General features: G+C 41.0%; 1 protein-coding gene across 2 annotated transcripts in view; it reads left to right on the top strand.

Moving 5' to 3' along the window:
- The window catches only part of Shroom3 (shroom family member 3), a 173,206-nt gene that overhangs the window by 40,636 nt on the left and 114,796 nt on the right, over positions 1–17,774 (top strand). Inside the window, exon 1 of one of the 2 annotated variants that reach the window (XM_048784815.1) lies at positions 4,809–7,776. The exons of the other annotated variant lie outside the window; for it this stretch is intronic. Within the exon in view, the coding sequence (XP_048640772.1) occupies positions 7,697–7,776 (80 nt within the window). The 5' untranslated portion in view covers positions 4,809–7,696. Of the gene's footprint in view, positions 1–4,808; positions 7,777–17,774 lie in introns of those variants that run through there. 2 annotated transcript variants of the gene reach the window in all.

Here is a 17,774-nt window from a genome sequence, read left to right as displayed (position 1 = left end):
GAGGAAAGAATTGAGGCTCAGAGAAATGTCTTCGTCAAAAAATGTCTTGACTATCATGACCTATAAATGGCAGATATGAAATTTGAAACTTTATCTCTTTGCTCCAAAGTCCCTGTTCTTGGCAGTATGTTTTTCCTTTGTGGTAAAAGCACCATCATGTTGTCAGGCATTGGGTGTTTGCACCTGTCATTTCAGAACACTGTCCTTTGTATGTAACATGATGATACATTAGCTGATGGGCCACCCCGATAACACTCGTCCCACTCTTAAATTGGTGATCATAGAGAGCATTCACAGAATTTTGAGATTTTAACTTAAGTTGTTGCAAGTCTTTCCAAAAAGACCAAATGATGAGGAATTGCCAACACAATGAATCTACAATTGTGTTTCCCAGAGTTCTATAGACATGGCATAGCACATGGGCCATATCTTGTTATTTGCTATTGTTAGGATTATACCACTTTGGCAGATGCTAGTATAAGTTTTTTCTCTGAACATTTTTTCTCAGACTTTCTCCCAACTTCCAGAATCATCTCAGCAGGTAAGTCCAGGACCTTCTAGAGGATAGCCTGCAGGGAGAAAACCCAGGTCCATATGAAGCTTAAGAAATGGTGTTATGTCAGCACCACCAAAAAGAAAAAAAAAAAAATGGTGTTAGACTGGTGACATTAGACAGGTCCTCCAAAATGAGAGTTTTGTTTTTTTTTTAGAATAAGACATAACCCAACAGCCATATCTTCAGGGACATGTGACTGAATTAGTTCTAATGTTCTAGGGAACCAAAATTTCAGGTCTTATACAGATGCCTGTGAGATAGCCACTGTATGAGATTTTATCCAGCATGGTCTCTATTGTTTGCATTCTGTCTATGCTGAGGAAGGTGACAAGGATTTGAGAATGTCTACCTTAAACTCCCTGAAAATCAACCACCAAGAAAACCAGCAATCTTCCTAAGATTATCCCAAAGCCCGTGATTTAAAACAAGACTGAGATCCCCTTTTGAAAATAGAGTGTATGAGGCCAAGAGCAGAAGCAGAGAGGGAGATCATTTGGGCAATTACTATTCTAATCCAAGGAATGATGGTTGGTTGCCCCTGAAATGGCCCCGGAGATGGCCGAAGAGATGAGTTAAGACCCATAAGAACAACAGATCTGCAGATGAGTTGAATAAAAGGATTAATAGAAAGAATAATGAAGGAGACACAGGTTTTGTCTGAACAACTACAGTGATAATGGGACCATGAGTGAAACGTGGCAAACTGGGCCGGGGCAGTGGCTCAGTGGTGGAGCGCTTGCCTAGCATGTGTGAGGCACTGGGTTCAATGCCCCGTACCACATAAAAATGAACAAATAAAATAAAGTTGTTGTGTCCATCTACAATTGGGAAAAAAAGTCATAAAACTGGAAAAAAAAAAAAAAAGATGTGAAAAACTAAGGAACAGCAAGTTTGGAGGGTAGAGTGGTGAGCTGGGGGAGGTTATTGAGGAAGAGCAGAATCAAGAGTTTTCCTTCAGGTATATGTTTGATATACCCATTGGCTGTCTGGATGGGTAGTTGGATATAAAACTTTAGAATCCCAAGGGAGAGAGTGAGAGAAAGCTGAGAGGTCAAGTGGAGAGTCATCAACACATAAGTAATATTTAAGGTCCTAAGACTGGAATCACTTTCCTGAGGACAGAATGTAAATAGGGAAGAGAAAGGATACAAAGAATTAGCCCTGGGACACATCAACCCAAAGAGGAGGTGGCCTTAGCAAAGGCTGTTTAGAAGGAACAGTGCATTGGGAGAGGGGAGAAAAACCGCAGAGTGGTGTGGTGTTGTGCAAGTCAAGGTAAGAAAGTGTGTGGAGAAGGGGATGGTCAGCTGCAGTCAGGGCTGTTGCTAAAGGGTCCCGTGGAATAAGCTCAAATTATTGACCTTGGCAAGATGGAAAAGATGGCGACCTTGAGAAGATCCATCACTGGGGCGGACAGGGGTGAGAGCTGAGCTGCAGTGGGTTGAAGAGAGAATGAGAGGTGACAAAATGGAGACCAGTGCAGACGGTGTATTCATAGTTGTGGTTTCTGTCGCCCTGTTAGCTAGCCATTTGCCGTGTTGTTGGAAAGTCTCCAAAATCTTAAGCTGTAAAACAGTGAACTGAAAGTTACACACATTTCTAGGGAATTTGATCATCTGTGTCTACATGGGAGGATCAGGCTTTCATGGAGTCCCTTGATGTTTATCCATGCTGTCTTAGCTCTTCTTTGACACTAATTGCTTGAGTCTGTCCCCTTCAATACATTAAAAGGAGATAAAATAAAAACTCACATTTAATAGAGCACTTCATATGCTGTTTAAAAGGTATATTTGCTCATTTAATTTTCACACTGCTTCTTCTAAATTCCAGGCAATCCATTTATAATTGAAAACTTGCAACTTACCTTGTACTTAAGTTGGGGGAGGGAGTCCCCGTGTTTCAGCAAAAAAAAAAAAATTAATTTTCTCTGTGTTTGTCTCTTCTCAGTCAAATGCAAAATACCAAAAGCTTAAATGGCAGTGTTGGGATTAGAACTCAGGCAGCCTAGGAGCTCTAGACCCTTGATGCCAATCAACAAACTATCCTTTAATTCCAGGCAAATGGAAGGGGTACTTCAGAAGGAAAAGCAGATGGCATCTGATCAAACCACTATTGGCATAAAATCACATAAAACTATAATGCATTCAGCTGGAATTGAAAGCTGTATCCTGGAAACCCCTGATAGTTGTGTGTGTGTGTGTGTGTGTGTGTGTGTGTGTGTGTGAGATCTTCACAACAATAGAGGCTGCACTGATGGGATGCTGGTCTGTGCATTACTCTCCCCTGTCACTCATTTCCCTCTGCCAATGAATTGCCCCTCAAAGTGGAATAAAAGTTCCATGTATATACACTTTTCTTTTGGAAAGCTTCTTAATATTTTTCTACCTGAGAGCCATGAAAACCCCTTAGTGGTTGTCTTTATTATCTTTCAGACTGTCTCTTTTTTGGGTTGGGTCAAAGTGAGAATAAAGGATATTTCCTGAGGAATAAGCCCATAAGAGGATACATCGTCCTTTAAATTAGAAAGGCCTACCTCTCAATGGGTGCCTGGGAAGTGCTGTAGAACTGAAATTGTTTTCGTTCAGATTTTGTTAATCTAAAAATGACAACATAGAACATAGCCAGTGGCATGGGCATTTCGCTGTGGATGATGCGGCTCTAATTGGTATGTACAGGGCATGCCTGTGGAATTAGTCCTTGCTCTCTGGGCCAATCGGATCACTTTCAGCATTTCTCAATGCTTAGTTTCATCTTATAATTAAGAAACAGTGATCATTTCCTGGCAGCTAATGACTGGCTAGAGGAGTTAGAAGCCTCATTAGGTTTATAATTTATCGAATTCTAAGCTCTTCATCTGCAGTGTTGCAAATAGAGAAAGCATCTCAAGTTCCAAATGATAAAATAAAATCGCCAATAGTATTTCCTACATGTGAGAGTTAACTTGTTCTTCAAAAGTTGACTTTACTTTCCGAGGTTTTAAATATATATAGAGAGAGCCCAACTATATTAACATGTATACACACTTTAAAATAAAAGTGAGCTGGGGAGATAGCTCAGTTGGTAGAGTGCTTGTCTTGCATACACAAAGCCCTGGCATCAATCCCTTTAGGAACCTTCTTGTGGCATTTCCACATCTTTCCCCGAGAGTAGTTTCAACTCTCCATTAATTCTAGAATCATTGTATTTACCCTGCAAATATTTATTGAGTACCTATTATGTGCCAGGCATTATTTCAAATACAATATACAGCAAGACTAGGGGAAACGGACAAAACCTGTTCTTCTTGAGCTGATATTCTAATCTTAAGATTTCTGTCTTTTCAACTACCCAGGAAGACTACAATTAGATGTGTTCAAAGTGGCCAAGCTAAAGGTAGAAGAGGACTCTAACTGTGTCACCCTAGTCATGCTGCCTCTGACTGTCCTCTCTCATTGATGTGGTCATTGGGTGGTAGCACCATCTTCTGCTAACTCAAGGATCACTCACTCATTCATCAACCCAATAGGGGGAATTATAATCTTCCCTTTAGAGAGAGAAGAAAGTGGAATCTCTTCTCCTAGGAAAGCTATTGCCTACCTCTTCATTTTGGAATCTGACAGGAGCTGGTCAGGTTTTGTTTTTTTGGATTGAGCCCAGGGGTGCTTTACCACTAAGCCACATCCCCTTTTTAAAATATTTTATTTAGAGACAGGGAATCACTGAGTTACTTAGGACTCACTAAGTTGCTGAGGCTGGCTTTGAACTCAAGATCCTCCTACCTCAACCTCCTGAGCTGCTGGGATTACAAGTGTGCACCACTGTACCTAGCAAAAACAGTAGTTTCTAATCCCTTAATGAAAACATTCATTTCTACATCTTGGTACAAAGACAGCCAGACCTGCCCTCCAGGCTCTAGAATTCTAGAAATGTGGAATTTAGAGAACTGTGATTCTTCTAAAGGCCTTCTATCCTGCTTAAATCAGGTAAAGACCTCTGGAGAAAAGGAACACCATCCTTTTATAGCTACTCACCCTTGGACTTTGATCAGAGTCACTCCTGAGAAATCCTCAAAGATCTTTTCCCTCCAGGCTCCTGGTGGTACATACCTATAATCCCAGCTACTTGGGAGGCTGAGGCAGGAGGATCGAATGTTTGAGGCTAGCCTGGGCAACTTAGCAAGACTTTGTCTCAAAATAAAAAATAAAAATGTTCTGGGAATATAGCTCAGTGATAAAGCACCCTAGGTTCAATGCCTAATACAAGAAAACAAAACAGAAAAATTAAAAAAAAAAAAAGAAATAACAAACAAAATTTTCTCTCCAGATTCTCATGATTTCCTTAAATCAGAGTAACCTCAGGTGCTCAGAGAAACTCCATGGCTCTCTGACCATAGGAGCAACTCAAGATATGTGATTCCTTGGATCATCAGGGGTGGCAGAAGCACACAGCAGAACTCCACAGAAACTTCTGGTGTTTGATTTGTTAATCAGATCAATCCTAAAATGCTGGCACGAGAGAAACTACTCTTGTCCTGTGTATAATCTGTGGGTGTTCACCATGGTGCCCCTGTGAAAGTTAGCCTTCTGGTCCTTTGTTGTAGACTTTTGCAATAAGAACAGGAATAATGCCTCATGAGCCTAAATCCAATTATTTAAAGTGGTTCCTGAGAACCCTTTTTAATTTCTGACCACTTTGACCTGAGCACTGTTTATAAACATGCAGAATGTGTGATTGTTGTCCCCCTTTATTTTGTCAGAAGCTTATTTTCTTCTATGGACATTCTAAAATTTCAAGACACTACTCATTATTTTGGTTGAGGTGCCATGTAACATATATTTGAAGAAACACCCACCTATTTTAAAATCTTTTAGCAGACTTCACAACACAGATTCCTGTTTCATAAATACCCCCACCAGTAGGAATCCAAGAGGAAACAAATTGGTCATTATTTAATGGACATTCTGAATGATCACTTTCACATAAAGTCCATCTGGAAACTCAGAAGTAGACTTTTACTTGAAGATAAAACTATCAGTAAATTTAAATCACCATTCCTAATGTGTCTAGCAGTCCCATTTACCTGTAATGATGGTCTTTGAGTTCATTCCTGGATGAGAGCAAAGATACTTCTATAATATACACTTTTAAGTAACCAGTTTTCTGATCAGGAGTTTGATGGTGCCTCTCTGAATGAGCATACCATGGAAAGATCAGACCATAGAGTCTGAAACCAAACCCCAAACTGCTCTATTTCCCCCACCCTCCCTTTTTTTTTAGGTCTAATGAAAACATAGAGATTGAGGGTGTGGCCCCACCTGGTAATATCTTCAGGAGTGGAATTGTGGCAGTAAAAAGAACATCAGAGCAATCATTATGTTTTGAGAAAAAGCGAGGCTACTTTGAATGATGGAGGCTCCTTTTCTCTTCTTCATAGGAGAAATTCTGTGTTTCCTTTACAATGTGGGGGAAGAAGGATCTGCCCAGGGTCCTCAGAAACTGGTGGTGTCCCACAATTACTAGCCAGCCACGAGAGATTTGCTAAAGGAACAACTAGAAAATTCTACCCAGAATGCCAAATCTGTGCATTCAAAGGGCGAATCCAAGCTTTGGAAGTTGTAGGAATGTCTTCAGTCAACACTCCTCAATAGTTTGCACTGTGGAAACACCCTCCTCACTAGGCCTAGGGATTAGGAACCAGCACCAAGGACTTCATCCTGGCTGAGTCTGAGAGAGTACCCTGAAAGGGCGTATGCATGAAGTTGGGCTCAGTGCCTCTCCTAAAATGCCTTTCCCTCCCAGGTCATGAGGTCAGGTCTGGCAGGACTGAATGACTCTGAATTTCTACAATGAGTGGCATCTGGATAGCTCAGGGGAAGCAGGCAATCCCACACACCCCACACTAGGATTGCAGGTTGGGTGAGCTGGACACCTAAGAGGATATCTTCTGGGGAAGTTGAAGAAAGCTTTTGCCAAGCCTGTTAGGTGAGTCAACAGACAGAGTCTTGATCTCTGCTTTTGTCCATCCTGATTTTTTAAAAATGACACTAACTATAAAGAAAATCCAAAAATAAATTATCTGATACTGTATATCTATATTCACAAAAGATGTTAGATAGCTGATTAATTGGTTATTTTTTCCAGTACATTGGCTGTCTTTTTACTCTGGACATGAGTGTTAAAGCAAAAAATATGTTCAGTCAAAATCCTCTCTAAAAAGGGCTTAAAGGTTAATATCTGGCATACAGTGGGATCAGGCCAAGTGAGCTCAAACTTTAAATGGAAAAAAAATGGGAAAAAAAAAACTTTAAATGGTATGATTCATCCATGAAAACCATCTCTTTTCATTTTCTCCTGAACTTTCATCTGCAAAGTTCTAAAGTGATCTTCAGGAAAAGGGCAGTATAGCTATTTTTTTTAAACAACAAATTCAAGACAAATACAGAAATGAAATGGTCTCGTCTAACCCGCAAGTTCTCCCCACAGTCTGACCATAGGCAATGAGTTCTCCATGGATCAGACCAAGAGAAAGAGTTCATTCACTGCTTCTGAAGATGCTAAAGCTTTTGCCAATCCTAAAAGTGACCTCACTTTTTTGAGAGGAAAGGACATTTGGTCTTGGATTTGTAAGCCCTTGCCTTTTGTAGATACTTAAGTGGGCTTTGGGGAAGACAGAACCACTGTTATCCACGCATGTTTGTAAGGCAGCCAGATCTTCGGGGGTCACAGAAAGTAACGTAACTGTTTTCACCTTTGCTGGCACCCCAAGTAGGCAGCTGGCTCCATTTGCAGGGGGACATTCTAAACAATCTGAAACAGAAAATTCAGTAGCCCTTTCCTGAGTACCTAATAAATTCACGCATAACCGCTGGTACCTACTCTTCAGGGAAGAGCCCCTGGTATCACGAAGCCCACCTGAAGCGAGGATTTCTCCAAGACTTGCTTGGGTCCCATCTCGCTTTCCTTTCATGCTCACAGCAGGGCTGATTACTGCAAATTGGTGATGAGGCAAGGTGGCTGGCTGGGAGGTGCTCCTACCTGGGGGTGTTCTGTTGTTTTTACAGCCAGTGCCAGCTCTGAGTGGATGGTGAGTAAGAGCCTCTTCCTCTTCCCTCTGGGCTGCTCTCCTCTCCATACCATTCTCGTCGCTGGCCTATTTCAGATATGGTGGTGAGCAAGGGCGGCTGCCTGGCTCTGGTGCTTCCCAGACTTGGGACCCAAAACTCAAGAAGGCAACAAAACGCGTAAGTGAGGCCTGCAGAGGCCTGTGCTCCCTTTTAGCTGGTATCCCTCCCTGCCCGAGGGTTTCTGGGGAAAAGAGGCCAGTGTGGAGATGGTACTACAGCACTCTTTCCTCTTAACTTCCTCCAGCGAGTAAACGGAAGTACTCAAGGGGCACACAGGAGTGAAATTGAGCTCACCTTCCAGCCACCTTGGAGCTGATTTTCAGTTAAGAAAGCCTTTTCTCTAAAGGAATCTTACTTCTGGAAGTTTCTCCTTTTAAATTAGAAATAACATCCTCTTGTTCATTCTTACATTTGAAAATTATGATGTAAGAGTAATTATGGTTACCCATACGTGCTTGGAGCTGGTTTTGCTATTCCCCATTCTGTTTGGGAAAATAGTGTTGGTTTTGGATCTTAGCTGCTCTCTTATGTTACATCGCTAACATTTTTGTCAGATGCTTGATTATTATAATCAGATACAGAGAGGAGTTTTCTTCCAAAGAGATCTCCACTGTTCATGCTCAAAAAATTTGTTTTATACACCCTATAGGGAAAAAAAATTCATAGATGTCTTTGATTGATTGATGTGTGTGAGTGTGTGTGTGTGTGTGAGAGAGAGAGAGAGAGAGAGAGAGAGAGAGAGAATGTGGTTTGTCTTGCAGCTGTAAACTGCAAAGATTTTCTGCATCTTGAAGTGTACAGATTGGGTTCTCATTTTGAAACTTGATCCTTTTCAAATTTGTAGATTAACTGAATCCAGCTTTGAGTGACACTTTAAGAAACTCTCTCCTGGAGCACCCTGAACCAGGTGCTCCAGGCTCACCTGCTGGCAGTGTTTGATTAGCAGCCAACCCAACCCAGTGTTCTTATTTGTGCCAACTCCATTCTAAAAATGTAAGTCTGTGCTTGAGAAGACTAGTCATGCTCATTATTCAGACCTCCTCCTTGGAGGGAATGTGCCAAAACCACGGAAGCAGAAAATCCAGGAACAGTGTGAGGCCTGGTATTGAGGCACCATAAAATCAGAATTTTACCTCATGAAATTGCTTTGTTCTTGGTACATCATCCTTTCCAGCAATGAGCTCACCAGCCCTCTCTCTGTCTCTGAGCGGGATGGCATCGTTGCCATCCTACAGATGGAGAATGGGAGATGCAGCTAGGGAGGCCAAAGTGCCTCAGAGCCAGTGACCTAGCTGGAACTGGAGCCAACTCATCTGATTTCTCTCCAGCCTGTTGCTGTCTGAGAAATGGCAGCTTAGGAGAGGAGTGCTAGGGGACAAGTCACAATTGCCCAGTGCTGCCCCAAAACCATCTGTGTTAGAGTTACCACCCAGAGACCAGGAGAAACCAGTGAGTCAAACCAGAGGGCTACATGGAGGCATTCAAGGATAATGGGGAAGAAGGTTAAAAATGAGGAAAGTGAGCACCTAAATCCAGGAATGTAGAGAACATGCTGGAATATCCTTTTTCGGTAGACTGCGATGCCTCTTTGAACTGTGGACTGAAATATGCTGGATAATATCTGTTATACAGAAAGTATAGAGTGTCCTCCAGTAGGAAAGAGTAATCAAAGTAAAACTAAAGCATAAATTTAAATCATTGATTAAGTATTTATTGAGCGGCTCCCATGGCCCAGGTCCTATAATATTCACCTTTGTATCTTCATTGCCTCTCACATGATAGGTAGATGGGATGGATGGGCCTACCGATGTTCAGGTGAACACACATTTCTCATGAGGTTTTAAAGATTTAAAGACTCCTGTCTTCTTCCTGCTCTTGCTTCCTTGGGACAGACCAGACCATCCAGCAGACACCTGTCTCACCCCTCCCAGAACCGCCCACTCACAGGAAGGAGAATTTCCTTAATGAAGGCAAGTAAACACCAGCCTGTGAGCCCAAAGGGTGGAAGCCCTCATGTACTTTTACCCTGATTGAATCAGGGAAAACTGTGTCAGGAAGAAGGACACACCCTAACGACTCACCCAGGTAACATTTGCATGTCACAGGCTGGGTCCAAGCAAGCCAACACAGAGGTATATTATTCCTCCACCAGGCAATCAGAGCAAATTTGCCTTCTTGGTCTTCAGAGTTCCACTATCCTATGTTTGCTATCTCTTGAGCTGTCCTCCTGAGATCCCAGCTTGACCCAGATATAAACAGTCAGGATCTATGAAGGGCACACCAACCACCATTATTTATTGAATGCCCTCAATGCATTGGCCTCACATCAAATGCAGAATTAGATTACTGTACCTGACCAGTCGGTTCACATTTTAAACAAATAAATAGGCAGATAGAGGTGAATTAAGTAGAAAGGAAGGTGGAAATATACTCCAGGGAGAGGCTGGTGCTGGGGAGGGGAAACCGGTCAGAGCTGGTCATTTTGTGAGCCTAAGTAGGACAGGATCTTAAACTATTTCAGATCCAGCTCCTTGTTTTTGATCAGCCAGAGGAAAGGCAAATTTGGATGGGAGGCAAAAGATGAGCCACACACTTCAAGCCTTTCATGTCGATTCATTCCTGGGTGATTGTTTCCATCTTTGGACACAGTGTGCTTTTGTACGTGCAAACCATGGCTAGCAATTGTTTTTGTACTTTCTAACTCTTCTAATAGACATGAGCTCAGTGGGAGCAAGGAGTTTGTTTTCTCCATCTGAATTCCCAAAGCCTAATCAATAAATGCTTGTCAAATTGATACATGATATCCTTAACTCCCACCCCCAAAGTCACGTAACAGGGTGGGGATGATTATAATTGAGTCTCAAATGAGAACTCGGTCCAGGATGTGAGGTGCTTCAGGAATGCAAAATAGAAGTAATTGGATTTGAGTATCAGACAGACTTCTTGACTGTAGTATTACTCCTCCTGCATCTTGAGATAGTGGGATTAAGAGTGGAAGCAAAGGCTCAGACCCCAGTGGCTGAAGCAGATCACTGCATCACAGTGAGGCCAGAATGAGAAGGGACAAAGGTGGTTGAAATGTCAATTCTGGGCAGTGGAAAACCACTGAAGCTGTTTAAGCCAAACAGTAAAGAGGAAGAAGGAAAGCTCATAAGAGCTGACTCCAGCATGCCAGGCAGGAGAGGCTGGAGCCTGCGGTGCTAGAGGCAAGGAACCTGCCAAGGAATATATAGCAACAATCCTTGCACCACACATTGAGAGTCTGGGGGAATGAATTTCAAGATTGTGGGGTATTTGGGTGGGGGAGATGGAGATAGGTATATCATTGGTATCCACCGTTTTCTCTCTAACTGAGGATCAAAATAATCATAGCATGAAATAATCAAAACACTTCATTGAGGGTTTGCAATGGGCCGGTCACTGTTGTAAGCATTTTATGTTTAGTATCCCAATTCAGCCTCACCCCTTTGAAGGACTATTATTAGTTCTATTTGACAGGTAAATCAGCTGAGGCACAGGGAAATTTGGTAACTTGCCCAAGATCAGATGGTAAGATGTAGAGCTAGAATTCAAAAAGGATGTAAGACCACATAGGTCCAAGCCTTAACCACAAATATCTACTTCAACAGGTTTGTGGGAGGATTTATGGTATGATGAAAGAGATTCTAAAAAGTGATGTGTGTTATCATCATTTTGAAAGGAGATCAGAGGGGCATTTTCTGCCTCGGCTTATCTACCATCATTATTAATTACCTACTCCAGTTTAAGGAGATCGATACACAATAAAATTTAAAATCTGTGACAGGATAATGTTGCTTTTTCTTTTGCCTTTTAAACATTGTCATTTTTTTTCATTTGAAAAGGAATGATATTTATTATAAAAGTCTAACTCTTATAGAAATAAAAGATATAAAGAGGGAATGGCCCATGTCATCCTAATGGCCCCCCAAATCGTCATCCATTGTTGGTGTGGAGATTTTTCCAGCTCTCTTCTTTCATGTACGCTGATGTATTATCATCACTTGTGTTCATATAATCCTTCCCAAGAGTGATCATACTGTTTTGTAACGTGTTTTTCCTTTGATAAATAACACCTATTTCCTTGTCAGTACATACAGTTTAATCTTATTTCCTTTAAAGTTATTTAGGATTCACTTTCACTTTTAGCATCACCCATGGGATTCATGTTCTTTTCTAATCAGCAGAGCAACAGATCTGATGTGGCTTGGATTCTTGCCTCAATGCCACTTGAGTTCCTTTGTGTCTTAGGACTCAAGGAGAAGGAAGCTCAAATGGGACTTGGTTGTCTGTTTGTGAACATAATAGAAGCTAGAGTTTGCCTAGTACTTACTATCAGATGTCAATACTGAGGCCTAGAGAGGTGAAGCAACTTACTTGCTTAAGGTCATAAGCTAGAAATTAGGAAGTTTGAGCTTGAACCTTGGCTCTTTAGAGCCTGAATATTTAACAGCATACTGTCCTTTTATTGCTTTTACAAGTCTTCTACTTCAACTGACTTAAATGCAGTGGTTTCCATAGCAACATGTGGAGTTCAGTTGTAGAGTAAAAGTCAATAAAGATGAGCTTCACGACTGCCCTGTATGGCACACTAGCAGCTGAAAAGGGGGAGTTGTCAGGAAGAGCCTCTTCATTTCTGCTACTTCTTCCTACAGCCTCTCTCCTCAGGTCAAAGTTGGCCTGGAACTTGGAACGCTGCCCATCAGTGTCCCCAGAGGATGCCTCTAGGATTTGAACCTCATTTAACATCTATCTTGCTGATGGAGGCCATGAGTGGAAAGTTCCTGAAGGTTCCTGGTTGGTGTGGTGATAGAGCGGCTGCATCTATCCACCCATCCAGCAAAACCCACAGGGAAATTTCCAGAAAGCTTATTTAAGTAGTTGAACAAGGAAGATCCTTAAAAGGACCTTGGTTTTTTAATCTAAGTGAACCAGACTGGTTTAACATACAGTCTCTTTTTAATTGAGTAGCGTGAACTCTCTCCTTAGTGGTGTGCTGGGAAAGCCTACGCAAAGACGGATGAGATGAACCCCACACTGCTATACCCCTGATACCATTAGTAGTTGAATCACTTGGTTGTACCAAGTTTGTTGCACCAAATTATTTCTTCTTAAATGGAAAACACTTTTTCTATGTTCTCAATACTTCTGATAGCAAATGTGTCATCTAAACCAAGCAATTCTTTTAATTCTCTGAACACTAACTAGGTGTTCTACATTTAGTAGAACTAACTAATCCTGACACTATTTTACCTGGAGTTAATATCAAATCTTACAAGTCAAGGGTTCAGTCCCTGCTATGGTTTGGATATGATTTGTCCCCCAAAGGTTCATGACACTTGGTCCTCCATGTGGGTGTATTGGGAGGTGGTAAAACCTTTAAAAGGTAGAAGCTAGTGGGAGGCGGGGAGGGTGCTGCCCTTAAAAGGGATAAAGGTAATTAGTTCTCTTGAGACCTTGTAAGTATCCCAAGAACAAGAAGGGCCCTTCCTCATACTCTTATCTTCCTCTCTTGCCATCTGATCTTGCCCTCTTGCATATATTTTCACCATAATGCCATCTGCCACAATGTGATGTGGCCACCAGAGACCAAACAAATGGGGTCACCTGTTCTTGTGTACTTTCAGCCTTCAAAACTGTGACTTAAATAAGCCTCATTTAAAATATGCATTACCCAGCCTCTAGTATTTTGTTATAGCAACAAAAATTGGACTAATATAGTCCCATAAGACTGTCCTGAAGAAGTGTAGGTCTCCAGAACTTCTGACTAACTGGCTATACACAAGGGATTCCTATAATCTCCTCCACTGCAGGCTCAATGATTTCCTATAAAGGCGCACAGAATCCAGGGAAACAGGAACAGCCAAATATATAACCCAGGAACAGCCAAATATAAGAGATGCATAAGGCAAAATATTAGCAGGGGACAGGGGTGGGCAGCACTTCCATACCCTCTCTAGGCAGACCACTCTCCCAGCATCTCCATGTTTTTACCAAACCAGAAGCTCTCTGAACTCCATCGTTTAGGGGTTTTATGGATATTTCATCACAGAGACAAAATTGATAAAGTCATTGGCCATTGGTGATTGAGTTCAATCTACAGATCCTCTCCACTCCCCAGGAGTCTGGATGTACGGTTCAAAGCTCTAACACTTTAAGCACATGGTTTGTTCTTCTGGAGACCAGTCCCCATCCTTCAAGAGTCACTTCATTAACATAAACTTAGTATGGTTGAAAGGATTTAAAAAAAAAAAACAAAAACAAAATAGTCTCCTCTCACCCCTATTACTCAGGAATATCCCAAGAATTTTAAGAACTTTTTGCCAGAGGGCTGGCATATATCGCTCAGTGGTAGAGTGTTTGCATGCCAGAGCCCTGGGCTCAATCCCCAGAAACAAACAAATACACACACACGCACACACAGCACGCATGCACGCACACACGCACTTTGCCAGGAACCTGGGGATGAAGACCAAATATCTATTTATTATGTATATCATGATATCACACTCCCAAAAGTAGTGTGGCCTAGAAAGGAACTGAAAATTGAAGTTCAGTTCTCATCTGATCCATTCTACAGCAGCCCTTCATAATGCTCACCCAGGCTTTGTACCCATCAAGAAAAATGAACCCAGTAAGCACAAAAATAGATTATTGCGCTTTCAGAATAAACCAAACTGCAGCAATGGTCTTCTTTTTGTGAACTGTCATCTGCTGTCCCAACACATTCATCCTTCTTGGACCAAACAGAAAACACCAGTTTTTCCCCTTTCCTTCCTTCTACCCCTTTTCAAAGGCAGTCATCATTTCCCTGCAAAATCTCTTTTCCAAGTTAAAGTTCTTCTCTCCTTTACCTGTTGTTCCACACAGAGATCTATAGTCCCAGACTGTTCAGACTTTCTTCCTCAATTGTGTTCTAAACTGTCCATGTTGTTCTCAAACTGCGGCATCTAACACAAACACACAAAGACAACCACTAAAATTGTCCATTTTTTTTAAATTTAAGCAATACAGGAAAAAGAAAACTATGAACATAGTTTTGTTTTTTTTTAAATTTGGTATATTGTAGTAGCCTTTTAAAATGCCTTTTGGGAATACAGAGGGTAATAGTACTTATTCACAGCCCCTCTGTTAGATAGATATTATATAAAAATAATAATTCTTAACTTTTCATATGTATCTGAGTAAAGATCCCTGGTGTACCAAATACTGTGGTTTCTTTTTTTCTTTCTTTTTATTTTACTACTGGGGATTGAACCCAGGGGCTGCTTAACCACAGAGCCATATCCTCATCATATATATATATATATATATATATATATATATATATATATAAAATAAATATTTTATTTTTAGTTGTAGTTGGACATAATACCTTTATTTTACTTTCATATGGTACTTGAGAATCTATCCCAGGGCCTCGCACGTGCTAGACAAGCACTCTACTGCTGAGCCACAACTTCAGTCCCCTTTTTAATATTTTATTTAGAGACAGAATCTCACTGAGTTACTTAGGGCCTCACTAAGTTGCTGAGTCTGGCTTTGAACTCAAGATCCTCCTGCCTCAGGGATTACAGGTGTGCGCCACTGTACCTGGCAATACTGGGGTCTCTTAAAAGTAAGAGAGGAAATGTTGTAGAATATTTCTTTATGCAAGTGGTTCTTTGAAATGGATGGCTGAGCCCTTAAAGGTGAGGATATTTTTAACCATACCCCCACACCTTGCTGCTGCCTTGCTGGAATCATGTTACTGTGAATTTATTCATATCACCTTGAAAGAGCTCAGAACTCCCCTCCTTCCCTCAGGATTGAGGCACCCTCTCCAGAGCCAGATTCGTTTCGTAACACTAGAAGATGGTAAAAGTAAAGTGATAGAGTAGGTTTACCTGGAAAAGCTTTCTTCCACTGGAAACTGTAACCATATTCATGTAAGATTTTATATACCCTTTGAAATTACTTCTCTGGAGAAATTCTGTTGGAATCTACCAGGCAACCCGTGATGGGGCACATGTGGAGGTGGGAAACTACATTATATGTCCTGGTATCATTTCTAAAAAGCATATGCTTGCGGGGGGTGGGGGGGATTCTGCATCACAGAAAATTATTACGTTTAAAGAAACCACTGTTAAAAAAGTTAACAGTGCCCTTCAGCCATTGGCTAAGTAAGAAAAGGAGGGCAAAGTTTTAAAGACAAATGCGTTTTAAATAAAGGCCAACTAATTATAGCAGGGAATGTGTTGGATAAGAGTGGATGTGTGTAATTATATAGTAATTACGTTGAAAATGTAATCACATGCCACCAGCTAGCTACTTAAACATTTTGCTGGGGGATGAATTCACCTCCAGCAACCATCCCCTTCTGATCTCAAAGATTCACATTGACTTTGTAAAATGTGTGATATGGTCTCTTCTTAGAAGGGTAACCTTTTCCTGGCCAATTAAAAGGTGCTGCTTTGAGGATATTGGAATTCGCACTCAAAGGGATAAAAGGAAATTGAAACTTCTATTAAAAGGAGATAATGATGCCTGGAGCAGTTGGGATTAAAAAGAACAAAGTCAGTTTTAAAAAGATTCCCCAAATCAAAGAGCGGCTTCTCTCATCAAATACCAGGAAAAAGCAAAATGATTTTTTTTTTTTAATGAAGAATGGGGGCAATGGAATCACCACCGTTTTGCCCAGATGCTGGAACTTCAATCAAAACCAGTGAGAAGTTTTAAGCAAAATTCTTTGAACTTTCTGGGCAATATGTGCTATAGAAATGTGAGATATTATCATAAAAAATAAATTAGTTTTTCTCCCAAATTAAATGATCCAGAAAAATATTGAAAGGGCATTAATAAAAAAGATAGTGTAAATAAGACTGTTCTGTATATGTGTGTCAGATTCCCCACTGACATAAAATAATTCTGGGTTAAAATATAGCGTTTGGATGGTTTATGATGTACACAGTGACAGTGCTTGGGTGATTACTGTGATTACAATTATTGTAACCTTCGTATACTCAGTATAATTCCTTATAACCATCTGCTTTAGTCTGCTTGGACAGCAAAACAAAATATCACCAACTGTGTGGTTTCAACAACAAGATTTTTTTTTTTTTACTTGTAGTTCTGGAGGCTGTAAAGTCCAAAGTCAAGGTTCCAAGCAGGACTTGGTTTCTTGTGAGGGCTCTCTTTCTTGCTTGCAGGTGGCTGTTCCTCACTATGTCCTCCCATGGCTTTGCCTTTGAAGATACTTGGGGAGAGAAAGAAAAGGAGCTCTCTGGTGTCCTTTTCTTTTTCTTTTACATTTTGCAGCATTGGGCATCAAACCCAGGGCCTTGTGCATGCTAAGCAAGTGCTCTAGCACTGAACAACATGCTCAGCCCTAGTGTCTCTTCTTAGAAGGACAACAATCCTGTCTGATCAGACCCCCACCTTTGTGTCTTTAATTAACCTTAATTGCTTCATAGAGACTCCCATCTCCCAGTATAGCCACAGTGGGAGTTAGGGTTTGAACATAAAAATTTGGAGGGACACAAACATTTTCATAGCACCATCCAATAAGTGTGGCTTCCTGCCACACTTGTAATCCATAGGAGTGCCTTTGCCACTTGGAAGACAGTTGAGCCGGAAGGCTGACAAGCCATCGGGAAACCTGAAAGCAAGATAGTGCTGTGCTTTCTATTTCAGTTATACAAATTTGGAATCCGCACTCAAAGGGATAAAAGGAAATTGAAACAAAATTGTTTAAACTCCTTCAAGGTGTTTATCAGTGGCTGATGGAAAATTCTCCATCAAAAGTCGTCACTTTTGAGCACCGGTTATCTGTCCAGCAAATCAGGGTACTGGCAAAGGAAGCTTCACAGTGTCCAACTTTATCGCCCTCAACCTCCACCCAGTTGTGGTTTTAATGGTGGCAAAAACCATTATTTTGGAACTGAAAAGGTCTTCTAGCATAAAACTATTCATTCCTATTTATACCAGGAGGTAACACTATCTAAAGAAACCCAGAGTGCCTCATCTCAACTAGGAAATTCTAGGATGAATTCAGTGTTCTGGGACAAGTAAAGTGTTAAATTCAATTACCAAAAAAAAAAAAAAAAAAAAAAAAAAAA

The sequence above is a fragment of the Marmota marmota genome, unplaced genomic scaffold (assembly GCF_001458135.2).
Source record: "Marmota marmota marmota unplaced genomic scaffold, marMar, whole genome shotgun sequence".
NCBI lineage: Eukaryota > Metazoa > Chordata > Mammalia > Rodentia > Sciuridae > Marmota > Marmota marmota.
Note: the sequence above shows the minus strand (reverse complement) of the source record. Positions and strands in the feature narration are given on the sequence as shown.